Source organism: Acartia tonsa, chromosome 8 (assembly GCF_053477335.1).
Source record: "Acartia tonsa isolate MP-2025a chromosome 8, ASM5347733v1, whole genome shotgun sequence".
Classification (NCBI taxonomy): Eukaryota; Metazoa; Arthropoda; class Copepoda; order Calanoida; family Acartiidae; genus Acartia; species Acartia tonsa.
In genome coordinates, this window is record NC_137267.1 from 38,608,219 (window position 1) to 38,622,296 (window position 14,078).

General features: G+C 30.9%; 1 protein-coding gene across 3 annotated transcripts in view; it reads left to right on the forward strand.

The window, feature by feature from the left end:
- LOC145326911 (protein TANC1-like) overlaps window positions 1–14,078 on the forward strand; it is a 146,973-nt gene that overhangs the window by 102,258 nt on the left and 30,637 nt on the right. For all 3 annotated transcript variants that reach the window (XM_080170356.1, XM_080170357.1, XM_080170358.1), the window contains 4 exons: window positions 2,032–2,111; window positions 6,126–6,547; window positions 6,815–6,998; window positions 7,361–7,551. In XM_080170356.1, coding sequence (XP_080026482.1) covers window positions 2,032–2,111; window positions 6,126–6,547; window positions 6,815–6,998; window positions 7,361–7,551 — 877 coding nt within the window. The remainder of the gene's footprint in view (window positions 1–2,031; window positions 2,112–6,125; window positions 6,548–6,814; window positions 6,999–7,360; window positions 7,552–14,078) is intronic.

The following is a 14,078-nucleotide window of genomic DNA, read 5'->3' on the forward strand; positions in this document are numbered from 1 at the left end:
AGGTTTCCATGTCTATACAGTCATATTTATATGAAAATATTTTTAGAAGATTTTTGAATTTTTTTTTGAAGATTTTCCCCAAGGTAATTTTGCTTTCTTTTAATACCTAATAAATAAAAATTTCTAAAATCTTCAAAAAAAAATTCAAAAATTTCCTAAAAATATTTTCATATAAATATGACTGTATAGACATGGGAACTTCAGTCGTGCAAGGCTTGTGGTGCAGAACTGAGATTCTGTTCACCGGTTGCCATGCTCGGGGAAAAAATAATACTAGGAAATAAATGAGATACCAGGGAAAAAAATGACTACCTCAGGGAGAAAAAAAGAATATTTACATCCACTATTTAACCCTTAACGGTCGGGGGGGGGGGGGGGGCGTTGAACGCCCCCCCATCCGGTTTTTTCTATCTCATTTTCTGTGTGTGAAAGATAAAGAGCCCAAACTGCTTGACTTTTTAAGTATGGGTATGACACATAACTGAGAGTTGAAATTTTTTGAATATCTCCATCCTGGCGGGCACAGGATGCCAGCAAACCTGGCAGGGTCATCCAGGTAAAGAGCAAAAATATTTTTTTGACTAAAACAAAGCATTTTATCATACCAAAATACTAAAAAATCCTCTAGTAGTACATCCTTATATGAAATACAGGTGTTCAAGTCACTTTCAGGTTCCAGGTATGATCCTGCAGGTCCTGATCCTCCAGGTCTCCAGAAATCTTTAAAAGGCTCCTGTGGCCGCAATTTTTGACTTAGAGACTTCAAATTTAAAACTTAAGCTTTTCTTACATGTCTACATAACGTATTAAAATTTCATGAAGATCCGCCGCCGTTTTCCCGCCGACTGCCGACTGCGGCGGCTGGCAGCTGCCAAGTACAGCTGCGGCCGCTGAAATTTATATTTTGATATTTCTAATGTAAAATTTTTATAAAAATAAACATTTTCTGGAAAAAAATTTTCTTCTAGCTTCAAAAATAAGAAAATTTCAGCCGTTTGAAATTTTTAAGTAAAAAAAGACCTGAAAACAAAGGTTGTTAAATAAAAGGGTGAAGGAAGCGAAAATTTACTTAGACTTATAAAAGGTCGGAAATTCATTATCAAACAGGGGACTTGCACAAAAAAATTTAGCCCTCTAGCTCTAATAGGAACTGAGATAATAAGGGGGGGCGTTGAACGCCCCCCCCCCCCCGACTGATTAAGGTGCGGCAAGGGGCCCGACTGTAAAGGGTTAAGTGGTTATTTATATGGGAATGTACCTTTTTGTCAAATGTACCTTTATGTCAAGTGTACCTTTATGTGAGATGTACCTTTATGTCAAATGTACCTTTATGTCAAGTGTACCTTTATGTTAAATGTACCTTTATGTCAAGTGTACCTTTATGTGAAATGTACCTTTATGTGAAATGTACCTTTATGTCAAGTATACCTTTATGCCAAATGTACCTTTATGTCAAATGAGTTTATGTGAAACGTTTTTATGTCAAATGTACCTTTATGTTATTTGAGTTTATGTCAAATGATACTTTATGTGAAACGTTTTATGTGAAATGAATTTATGTGAAGTGATTTTATGTCAAATATTACTGATCCAGTTAAAGCTATTTTGTTTTCTAATCTTGGGTTGGTTTTATTCTATTTTTGGCCCTAGATGCTAGCAGCTAGTATCTCAAAGGGTCATTTTAAATATTTATTCGATTTTATAATATTTATACTGTTGATTTAATGCTGATACATGACTCGAGTATGACACATAAAAAATTCATACATTATAAATATAAATATTACATATGTGTCATAAATTATACTTCTAAATTACATAATAATGCGTATAATTTTATTTAAGAATTTCTTTTGCAAAAATATTTATTTTTAATTTGCATGCAAATTTGGTACTTCTAGACAAAGACTGTGAAATTAAAGGTAGATTGTCTGTAATTGTTGGGATTAACGGTGCCATAAAGCATTCTATATTGTATTATGTTTCTAAAATCTGCATGATGAAAATTAAAAAAAAAAATTATTTTTTTAGATCGAGTTTGCTATCATTGAATCCAAGTTTAACCAGCGGACCAATTTCAACCCTCACAGATTCAAACAAAGACTTTAATGGTAAGCTTTTTTATATTATTGTCAAAAACGAAGCTTTAGCGATCGTAAAAAATCCGCAATTACTTAGAATCGACTTGATCCTTATTTGCTTGATGATTCCCGTAACGAAAATCCTTTATTTTTAAATGAAGGTTATTTATATGATTATTTTTAACATCTCAATAAACACATCTTAAAATGGAAGTACGTCCATAAAAATCATGTTACTCAGATGTACAAAGAGTTTCTTGTTATATTTATATCCAAATCCAAGTAAAATGACCTAAAGTAATGTAAATTTAGTGTACGTGTTTATGATAAAAATGGTGCTATTTACAGTCATAAAACACACTGTTTACTGCTGTGTGTGTGGGTGTAACAAAGCTAGTATATAAACAGCCATTTTCTCTTGAGAGCTAATTCTGAACTGGGTAGCCTGGGTAAATGTTGTAAAAAGCAACATTACAGACAAAAGTAAAATTGATAAAAAAAAGAAATTTAGGCTCAATAATAAATCAAGAGAAAATATAAATAGATAGCCTTTCAATGAAAATAAGATCTATTATGGGATATTTAATTACAAAGTCGCGACGATTTAGAAAAATATTTCTCATAGACATAGATAACAGGAATAATGCCCAATTATGGAAAGTAGAAGACCTTTACCCTCCCCCCCCCCACCCCCAACAAAAAATCCTTCCTTATCTAAACTAGTTAAGAGATCTATTCCTTAATACTTTCATAACCTAACTAAACGTTTAAAGTAAAACAGATATTTATTTAGAAAAAAAATAAGAAAATTATATAAGGGGATAATTGATATTCCACTCTCGGAATAAAAGAAATTTGCCCAATATTCTGGGTAATGATGTTTATATTCATATCACCCACATATCATTATTTTTATATTGGCAACAAAACAAAACTGCGAAATATAATCTTTTAATAATCAGCAAACATTTTTCAGAAAAGATATATGTTTCTTCCATTTGAAAAATTACTAAAAATCATCCCAAGACTTGAATCTAAAAATTAAATAGCCTAAACCCTACTTAGGAAAAGAAGAACTCGATCGGTTTAGTAGTTATTGAAATCTTAAGCTTAAGAAAAAAAACTTTACTACTTTATATATGATTCAAAATGAGAGGCAAAAATCTTCATTTTCTCAAATAAATCTTAAAATTTTATACCATTTAAATTTTTTTGTTTATTTATACGATAACCTTTTGTTGTATATTACATATTATGCATACTTTATCAATCTATTCACATTCCTACAGTCCATTAATAGAATTATTTTAACAGCACATTATTAGGCTTGCCCAGGCATTTGGTTTTCTGGATGAAACACAATATCTGAAATAAAAACTTTAACATTTTTATGGCAATATGATTAAATATAAGATTTTTTATATTTATTTTTATGCAGTTTTTAAAGAAACCTTTTTATGCAATAGTTCTTCAATAATATTTTTAGAACCGGCCTCTTATTATTATGATTATTATTAAATGTATTAGATCCATTGTCTATGAATTTATATTGGTCTACCCATATATATATAGAAGGGTGTGCATTAGCTTCCTCATATTATCTCATCAGCAAGTGTTTCATATTCGCAATAAAACACAATAACAATTTAAGAATTCTTTAATGAAAGGGACAGTTTGTCCCAGTGATCTAAAGGGATATGACAATGACCTATAAATTTATGTAAATCCCAATGATGATACACAAACTTCCCCTTATGTGGATTACAATTAGAGGTTGAAACGTTTGGACAATCAACTTAATGAACCGAACCAATCAAATTTTATAAGTCCCTAAAGTTGTATTGACAATAAGAAAATGTTATTATAAAACTTTGGGGACTAGTGTTATAAAAAGCCCATAGTTTTGTAATAAGATTTTAATCCAAGTTTTTGATGATGTAATAAATGAGCGGAAATTAAGGTGCCCAATACATAACAAAGGATTGGGTCAAAAGAGGCAGGGATAGCTTAATGGTGTATTAATTAATTCTACCTTGAATTTATAATTAATATTATTCTGCTTTATTAGTTTTAATTTTAGATGAAAATATATATTACAGAAAAACTTTTTTTGTTATAATTTTCTTTCTAATTATAAAATAATTATCTACTTTGCAAGATATACTTGAGATATTACAATATTAAAACTGTAGGAGAACTATTGTAGAATTCAAGAATAAAGTGGATAATGGTCTGTCTAAAAAATGGCCATTTTGCATGGTACTTTATATTTAACTAGCGGCTACGCCCCTAGAAGCCTCTAGTGGCACTTTAAATGTTTGTTTTTTTGTTGCGTTCAAGTTTCTACAATAAGAGTCTTTATACGATACCTCGCTATGTCTCTATACTTAAAATAAAAATTTCGATTTATTATTATTTCTCTTGGGAGGGTTGTGGTACCCTCCCCCAAAATAGTTATAAACCTTCCCGGGACCTATGAGAAGCTACCCTGTTAAGGAGAACCCGATCGGTTCAGCGGTTAGCGAGATCCTTCGGTACAAACAAACACACAGACACACAAACATCCTGTTACTTTAGTATAAGGATATTCTAACAGCAATGAAAATGGGTGAAAAGTATGGGCAAAAAAATTTTTTTATAAGATAAAAACAATCCTCCATAAGAGGTAATGTTCTATTATATAAATTTTAAATATTTTTACGTTAAATATTCTATTATATCTGTGGTAAAAAGAGGCTAAGCTACCATTGACCTAGATTTCTTAATTTTATGTTTTTTAAAGTCAACAATATATACAGATAGCAAGAAACTAGATGGACTATATTCAATAGTTTTTTAAAAAAGCCAGTTTTGTTGGCCCCGCGGTACTGGTATTAATATTATGATTTTCATTTTCGTGGAAAATATCTCTTTATGATTTTTCGGTATGGTTAATAACAGGTTTTAATCCAGCAGATATTATCGGTTTCGAAGGCATACTATAAAAATTCTTCGTTAATTTGTCATACAATTACTTCAAATACATACATTTTGCATAATTTCCCTACGAACATCAAAAGGCAAGGATTTTAATTAATATGACAATTCTAACAATTTAAAAACGTACGATAAATGTGTTGGACTGATAAAATATTTGCCTTACTGAGATTTGTAGGAACACCATTTCCATTCTCTCATGGGAGATCTAAAATATATTAGAGCAATCCAAGTCAAACATTATGAATAGATTTGAGAGGGTGGCTGCCAGATGGTTGTAATCTTGGAAAGAAATAATTTTTCTTTAAAAACATTTCTTTTTAAAGATTTTTTAATAATTTTTAATGTCAATCTATCTGATTTTCTCAGCTGTTATTTTAGAAAAAAGAATTTTGAAATTTCATTTAAATATGCTCTTAATCAATAGGCTTCCACTTTATAAATCATTTTACTTGTTAATCTTACCATAAAAATGGTGGAAATAGCCTAAAAGGATTTCTAATTGCCATTATTTTTTGTAGTATTTGCTTCGCTATCTATGGATGCTGTCATACTCTCTTTTGTTTCGCCCATTCTAATTATAATACAAAATTAGTCCCCTGTAATTAGACTTTAATCTAAACTTTTAATCAAAATCCTTTTCATTCTCTGAATACAAAGCATATTATGAGGACATATAATTTGAACATAAGTTAATAAAAGTAGTAGAATGTCTGATGTGGTTTCTTCTTTACAGTGAAGATTCTTCTAGGTCCAGAGAAGGTTTATAACTATTTTGAGGGAAGGGTATTTAAAACCTCAACGGTAAATCGCATCTTGAAAAAACTAACATCTCCACCCCCCTACAACCCCTCGAACTATATAAATTATTAATTTGCCTTTACTTATAAAACTAAAATCAAAAGTGGAGGTTCGACTCACCTCCCCTCTATCTTTAATGAGGCCCTATCAAAGAGAATAACGAGATTCATTATTTTAAATTTTCCATAGAAATGCCTATTTTGGAAATGGTCATAGGTAACTATGCTATGTTTAATTATTGAATTATCAAAACTGTTTATTATTTAGTTGAGTATCTGACTGGAATCGACACAACGGACACCGAATCTCTGGCTTCATTTTCCTCCAACCTGAGCCTACAGCCCCCTCCATCTCTACATCACCACCCAGCCAGCCTTATTAATGGCCGGATGTCACCCCACCCCGGCGGTCCTCTGTATGGCGGCGGCAGAATGTCTCCACACCCTGGCGGACCGCCATCGGCAATTGGCAGCCGACGAAATTCCCTTTCCCGTCTGCAAGCAGGATCCAGCGCAGAGTCAGTGGCCAGGTTTCATCACCAGATGCGCAGGTCAGCCCGGCTGCCTGCCAGAAATGCCAGAGCGGATTCTGCGGGTCCGTTTCTGCAGTACAGGCCGGTACAATGGTTTCTGAAGCCGCTCTATTTTGAAGTTCCTCAACGTCAAAACGAAAAACATGTTTTTATTGGAAGGAAAGTGTTTTTTGGTTGTAAATCTATAAAATATTAATTATAATCATTACTTCAGAAAATTATCAATTTATTTTACTACAATTTTTATAAAAAAAACCAGGGATATAAAAAAGAACTATGAATTTACTAGATTGAAATCATTGGTGGAAAAGTTTGGAGAATATAACTTTGTCCAATCTAATCCTTATTCAACTATATATTTGTGGAAAGAATCATATTTTGTCAAATATGCCCTTTTCAGTTTTAAAAACACTTTTCTAAAAACAGAGAATGGATATACCGTGAAATCTCCTCCCAACTGACCTCAAGTCTGCCCACTAACCGAGGTGTCCTGATATCTGGAAATCCTGGCACTGGTAAAACAGCCATCATTTTGAATTTGGTGGAGAGAAGCAGTTTTGGAACTGGAGGCGCGGATGTCAGACAAGAGAATATTTATTCTCATCAAGGTATTTTTTGATAGATAGACAGAGAAATAGACACTCAGACCAACATAAATATAATCACAGATTTACAGACAAAGATAGATATACACAGATAGACAGACAAACACAGATAGACAGACACAGATAGATAAACACAGATAGAAAGACACAGATAGACTGACACAGATAGATAGACATTCGCATATAGACACACATATAATATCAGACGGTAGATAGGTAGACGGACTTATAGATAGATTTTTGATAGACAGACAGATAGAAAATGGATATAACTTAAATGGATATTTGAAAGATTTATGAATGATCTCAAGTTGGATATTAGTAGAACTGTATAAAAAGAGTCAAAAACTATATTTTCTATTTAGAGCCCGTGTATTCCCGCATAACCAACAGCAGTTCTCAACAAAGCCTTAGTCAGCAGCAACAGCCGCCAACAGCTGTTCCTTGTGGCAGCAGCAGCATCTATGGAGCTGCTAATCCTAGCGGCCAGCTGTCAACAGCTTCTAGTCAACAACAAAGTCTCTATAGCCAAGTTGTTGCTTATCATTTTTGTCAGGTTAGTTGAACAGTTTTTTTCAAACAATTATTATTAATAAAAAACACAATTTTTATCTATAATACAAAGTAGCTTGATGTCTGTCCGTCTGTCGTATATGCAAACAACCTAGGTCTAATTTTTACGAATTGAAATTTTGGTGTATACGGCAAACAACCTGGGTTTAATTTGTACAAATTAAAATTTTTGTGCATAAAGCGCACAACCTGGGTTTAATTTTACCACAGAGTAAATAAACAAAGAATAATTTTTTGAATATTTCTATTAAGGAGGGTTGACTTCCCAGAACTATATAGGGCGAAGCCCCTAGAGGCTAGGGGCGAAGCCGCTAGTACATATAAAAGTAACAGGATGTCTTTCTGTAGCAACAATCTCGCTAACCTCAGATTCTTCTTTACAGTGAAGCATCTTTTAGGTCCTGGAAAGGTTTATACCTATATTGATTCTTTGAGAAAGGTTATATACCTTTAACATCGCCCTGAAAAAATACCCTCCCATCTAAAAATATTTTTTTTCATTCGTGTGCCCTTAGAGGCTTAGCCGATAACATCAATAATAAATGTAAATGTGTTGTGTTTTTTTTTATCGTTAAAACAAACAATAAAGGGTTAATTTTATGTTAATCTGTTATGATAATGGGAGTTTTAACATGTTTTATTTTTATACACAGGCCAATTGTCTGCAAATTAGGGTGAAAACAATGTAAAACAATAGGTACACACATAAAACAGCAGAAATAATAAAGCTTTTTAAAAATGATTATATATTTGGTTGTGTTTAATTTTATTTTTTGTTTCGCTGTGTGCCCAGTTAAGTTTCTAAAACAGCTGGTAATAATGTTGGTTTAATTTGGTAATGTTAGGCTTGTACTTCTATTCTAAAGAAATGGTCTAAAAATGTACAAACTTTCTTTATACAACCAAAAACACAGGAGGGAGGGGGAATTGGTGGCTAATGAGTGCAAAATAAGTAACTAAAAAACTAAAAAATTAAATAATGATTTTAGTGAGAGGTAAAAAGGAGGAAAATAAAAAATTTTAATAAATTTTACTTTAATCGATTACCTTTTTTGCAGATCTTAAAGTTAAAGTTTAATTTAAACATTTTTTAATGAACACCTAAATAACAATGGCCTTTCAGTTGTCGAGAAATTTTGCAAAGTAAAATTAGGCGTTGCTAAAAATTTGCCAGATTTTTTTTGCATATTTTTATTTTCATAACGTAAATGTTGTTCTAATGAGTGATTATGCTCGATTTTTCCCAAATTTTAATTGACAAAATTATAATACAAGTAGGTTAGAAACAGATTCAAACTGAAAGTATGCCAAACGGAAAACATATATAAAAAAAACTCATGCAAGACATAAGGTTTAGTTCGATAGTTTTTTGGCCATTTCACCTTCCTAAGATCAAGGTTAAAATTATTCTGATGGCGATCCGCACTCCGAAACCTATTGTAATTTTCAATCTAATAGCCAAGAGACAACCAACTCTTTTTATATTAATAATTTTTGGTTATCTTAAAGCCACATGCCACTTAGCAAAGCAGACATACGAATTTTGTGGATTTTATACCTTAAACATTTTATGATACTTTGCAATTATAATTATAACGTCTTCTCCCCTTGTATTTTAGCATTTTGAGTAGTTATTTTTTTTACACATAAACAGGCTACTTTTTATATTTTTAAAGAAATTTCCAAGAGAATTTACATAAACACTATTTTAAATGGATGTACGAACTTTCTAGTAACGATTGTATTGTTGCAACGCTTACTAAATCATTCTAACAAGTCTAAATTAATGAGAAGAGCTAACCATTGCGGATGGACGGACGAACCGACCCTGATTATAGAAAAGCTTCGCTTTTATAAATAGATAGACCAACGGAAGATAAATACTTATTTTTAAAAAATTGATTTTTCTTTCATTGACCTTTGCTTAAAGCCCTAGTAAATTACGCTACAAAATAAAATTTTCCAAAGAAAACACCTTGAAGAATATGCGTACATGATATGAAAAAATAAAAACACTTTTTTAGGATTTTTCTAGCAATTTTTACATATGTTAAACTAGCCATAGAAAATTAAAATACAATAAAATCTCCCAAAATGTTTTTGTGTCACATAATAAAAAAAGGATAAGTAAATAACCCTAAAAACTTTCCTATTTTGAATTGAAATTAAAATATAACCTCATTGTTAAATAGGTTGTTTTTTACTTTCTAGGTACAAAAGTATCTTGCTAACCATTAAACCGAAACGATTATCTAAGCTTCCAATGGTTCTTGAAATGGTTTTATCGAATTTTTGGGAAGGATATGGAGAAATTTTACCTAAAATGTTATAAAGAAAAATGTTTTGGGGTAAACTCATCTTTATTTTTAAAAGTTGTTGAAAATTTTATGAAGACCGATGTCCATTTACACATCCCTATATCTCTATGCGTCACTGTCCAAATAAGGATGTTTAATCACTTCCTCATATTATAACATCTGCATAGTTTTTCATAATCGTAAAAATATTGTCCAGAAAACAACAAACTTCAATTACAATAAAAAGAACTTAGAATTCGCGTTTTACAATTAGAAAAAACGCAGGGGTCAGTTTGTAATCTACCAATGTTACCAATGCTATTACAATGTGCGGTACATTATGCGTAAGTGAATTTACAGCCCAAATAAGAGGCGGAATGAAATGCAAAGTTTTTAAAATTTTTGCAAGATCATACATTTACTGCAAAATGGTTTACACCTTGAATCTTTAGGTGTTTCTACGTTAGTTTATTTTTTGTTGTTAAATATTAATGCTGATATAAGACCAGATAAAGATTTTTAATTATAGGCATAAGGACAAATATAGTGTGTTTAATTTCAACCTCCTAGGTGCTAAACATTATTCTAAATTGTCTATGAAATTTTTCCCTTTAAATTAAAGCATTTGGTATAAAATGTAGTATAGCATTTCTGTTGAAATTTATAGCATTATGTAAATTACACAATTCTTCTAGATTTCCCCTTGCTGCGGACATTAGTAATTCTCTGTTTTGGCGGGACACTTTTTTTATGAGTTACCACCTTATTGAGTTTGCAACTTATCAAAATTATGATGACAACATTTTATTATGTCATTATCCTTCTCAATTATACTCTAGGCACTTTTTAACCCATTTTATTATTGTTTTTTAATTATACTAGCATACAAAGGGGTTGAGAGGGGCTAGAAAGAAAGCTTAAAAGCATTCCAAGACTTAATGCTAAAAATAAAATAACCTAAAACCATCACAAGACCTATGTGAGCTTACCTAAAATAGAGAATTCAATCAGTAGTTATTAAGATCTTAAGCTTCAGATAAAAAACCCTTCTACTTTATATAATACAGTTAGGGAGTTGAATCCATTTTTAAAGAAGCAGAAACATAATCTATGATTATGGTTTGGACCCTCTAAAACTATAATCTACCCTTCCACTTTCCCCTCTCTTGGTGAAGATATCTTCAACGCCGATACGACTTTTGAAATGTAAGATTCCACTTTTGCCTCTCTTGGTGAAGATATCTTCAACACTGATACGATTTTTGAAATGTAAGATTCCACTTTTAATAGAGGCGAAACTGGAATCATGGTTTACATTTTGAATATCTATGTTTCTGTAATCTTCCATTACTTTTTTAACATCGACATAATAGAAATGTACCATACTATTTTAAAATTATGTCAATTGTGAAAAAATGCATAGATTTTATATATGATTTAAACATTGTTGTATATTCTTAACTAAATAAATAAAACATACAAAGAGCGTATATAAAAGATATTTTGTTTATTTAAAAAAAAAACTTTAAAAAGGGTATCAAATGAGTATTCAAAATTATTTTAAGAAAGTCGTTTATTAATTAATTCAATTGTATATATTTGTAATTTCTTTGTTTAATTTATTTCATCTTAATATTTCCCTAGTAATCTCTCACCGTGTAAGTAAGCACTAAGAGGTTAATTGCTTATTTAATTGTGAATTTTTGTGGTAAATTACTTATCAATTACTAAACAATTTGGTCTGATTTGTGAGTTAAAAGTGGATGGAGTAAATAAATTCTTAGACATTTATAGTAAAAGTTGCTTGTATCAGTTAAAGTGAAGAAAAAGAAGGAGGAGTATAATTAATCCCTTCCTTCCTGTAAGCAGTTTATGACGAAAATTGAAGATTTGGCTGATATAATCCAAATAAGCAAAAATTATCATCGATTGCTTATACAAAATTTAACATAAAAAGCAGGGAGTAAGGGAGGGGACAATGGATCGAATATTCAATTTTTAAGGAGTCTCAGACTTTGGGGACTGGCTTAAAGGGAATGTGCACGAATACAGCAGATTCTTACTAATTTTGGGGACTTGCGCATCAATGCCCCGCTAACTAGCTGAGCTAGTTTTGAATATGCAGACAGAAAAGTTTGTTATTTATCGCTGGTTTTAACAAATATTTTTTCCCAAGAAAATGTCTTTTCATGTATAGAAACTCTACTGTGATATTTATGTATTAAATAATTTAAGAACCGCTTGAATTTAGGGTTAGTTATAAATATATCAGAAGGGTTGAGGTAGTTCTAAACAAGATTTTTCTAGTGATTAATTACAAAATGTTTACTACATTGTGATGTGTTGATAATTTAATTTTCAAGTAAATGATTTTTTTCTTAGAACTAATTTTGTTCTAAATTAGGTTACCATGATCCCTTTACAATTTTAATAAAATTTTCTTGATAAATCTGGTTTTCATTGCTTTTCAGCAAAAACTCTTAAATTGAATTAATTGCCCATTGTCCCCTCCCTTACTCCCTGCATAAAAAGGCAGGATTTGGTATATAAGCCAAATAAGCAATAATTTACATTGAATGCTTATAAGTAATTTTTTTTTTTTTAAAGTATGATTTTGTATATATATAAGTCAAATAATTTTCATTGATTACTTAGTAGGGGTGTCATGCTTAGTGGTAGCACACTGAGCTACAGTGGTGAGAGTTCAAGTTCAATTATCCATATGTTGGCTCTAATTTCTCATTCGCAACATTAATCATGCATCATCCCCTGGTTGTGTAAGAAGGGGATTATTGAGTAAGTTTGGATACCCAATAGTCACTTACTTAAAATCAGTACTACCCTTAACCCAAGCTCCTCTTTGGAGAGGGTCATTCATTACTGTGACTTAATTTGGGACATCTGCCATACTCGGCAAGGTTAAGGTAATAATGAGTAGATCTCATGAGATAGCAAGTCAAGTCATAATGTGCTTGAACATGGAGCTTGATAGTCCTATTTCTATGGAAAAGTGTCTCAGCCTACTCCAGGTCAAAACCATACAAAACTATTTCTAATCAATCAATCAATCAAATTGATTACTTATAAGTATTTTATCATAATATAGCATGATTTGGTATATGAGCCAAATAAGCAATAATTTTTATTAATTGATTATGAGTATTTATTTGTAAAATTACCATGATTTGGATAATAGCAAAAATTTTGGTTGATTTCTTGAAAGTAATTTATCAACAAATGGCATGATTTGGTATATAAGCCTAATAATCAAAAACTTTCATTAATTTCTTATAAACAATTAATCAAAAATTTATATTTAATTATTTTTGTACAAAATGAAAGAGCTATCAGGTTATCCTAGGACTTTAAGAAGTTTGATATAATTGGACTCAAAGTCGTTACCGATTAATACCCCACATGGGGGGCCAAACCAATAACGTTTTTTTCAACCTTAAAAAAATCAATGAAAAACGGCCAAACAGCCAATAAAACATAATTATTCTTAATTTGGTTAGGTTAGAGAGATTATCCACTAAAATTTTTATAAGGATTGGACTATCCCTTCTATGTCAAAAATCATTTTTTTTAAAGACATGAAATTTAATTTTTTTTGCAAAAATTTTCTTTAAAAAAATTTAAATTTTTTCAAAAAAAAAACACTGTCCTACTCACTTTTTGGCCTAATTCTTAAAAAACCCATATTGAATTTTGGAAAACCTGAAAATTGACCTTAAAAATCAAATTTTAATTTTTTTTCAAAATTACCTGAAAATGCCCCGCCACCAACTCTGGTCATTTTTGAAAAAAATATTAACTCTATTTTAAAGCTCTCAACCAATTTGGAAAGTACAGACAATTCATAGTTAAAAAGGTTTTTAAGGATTAGTTCTAGGTCTTATCAATTTTTGTGTAGGTCAATCTTTAACACCTACTGAAAAATTAAAAAAAAAAAAAAATTTTGTCCAACTTTTTCTTTTATTAATTTAATAACAAACAAATTTGCTTCTATTTTTTTTTCTGTCATTCAAAAGGAACATGGAGATAAAGGTCATTTTATGAAAGTAGGTCAATAATTACTGGATTAACTCCTTACTGGTCTATGCCCCCCCTCACCCTACTTAATGCAAATGGATCTTTTTTGGATACTTTGTACTGTACTGGTTTCTCTGTTCTAATTTAGGGAGGGGGGTTAAGAAGAGTTATAGATATTGCT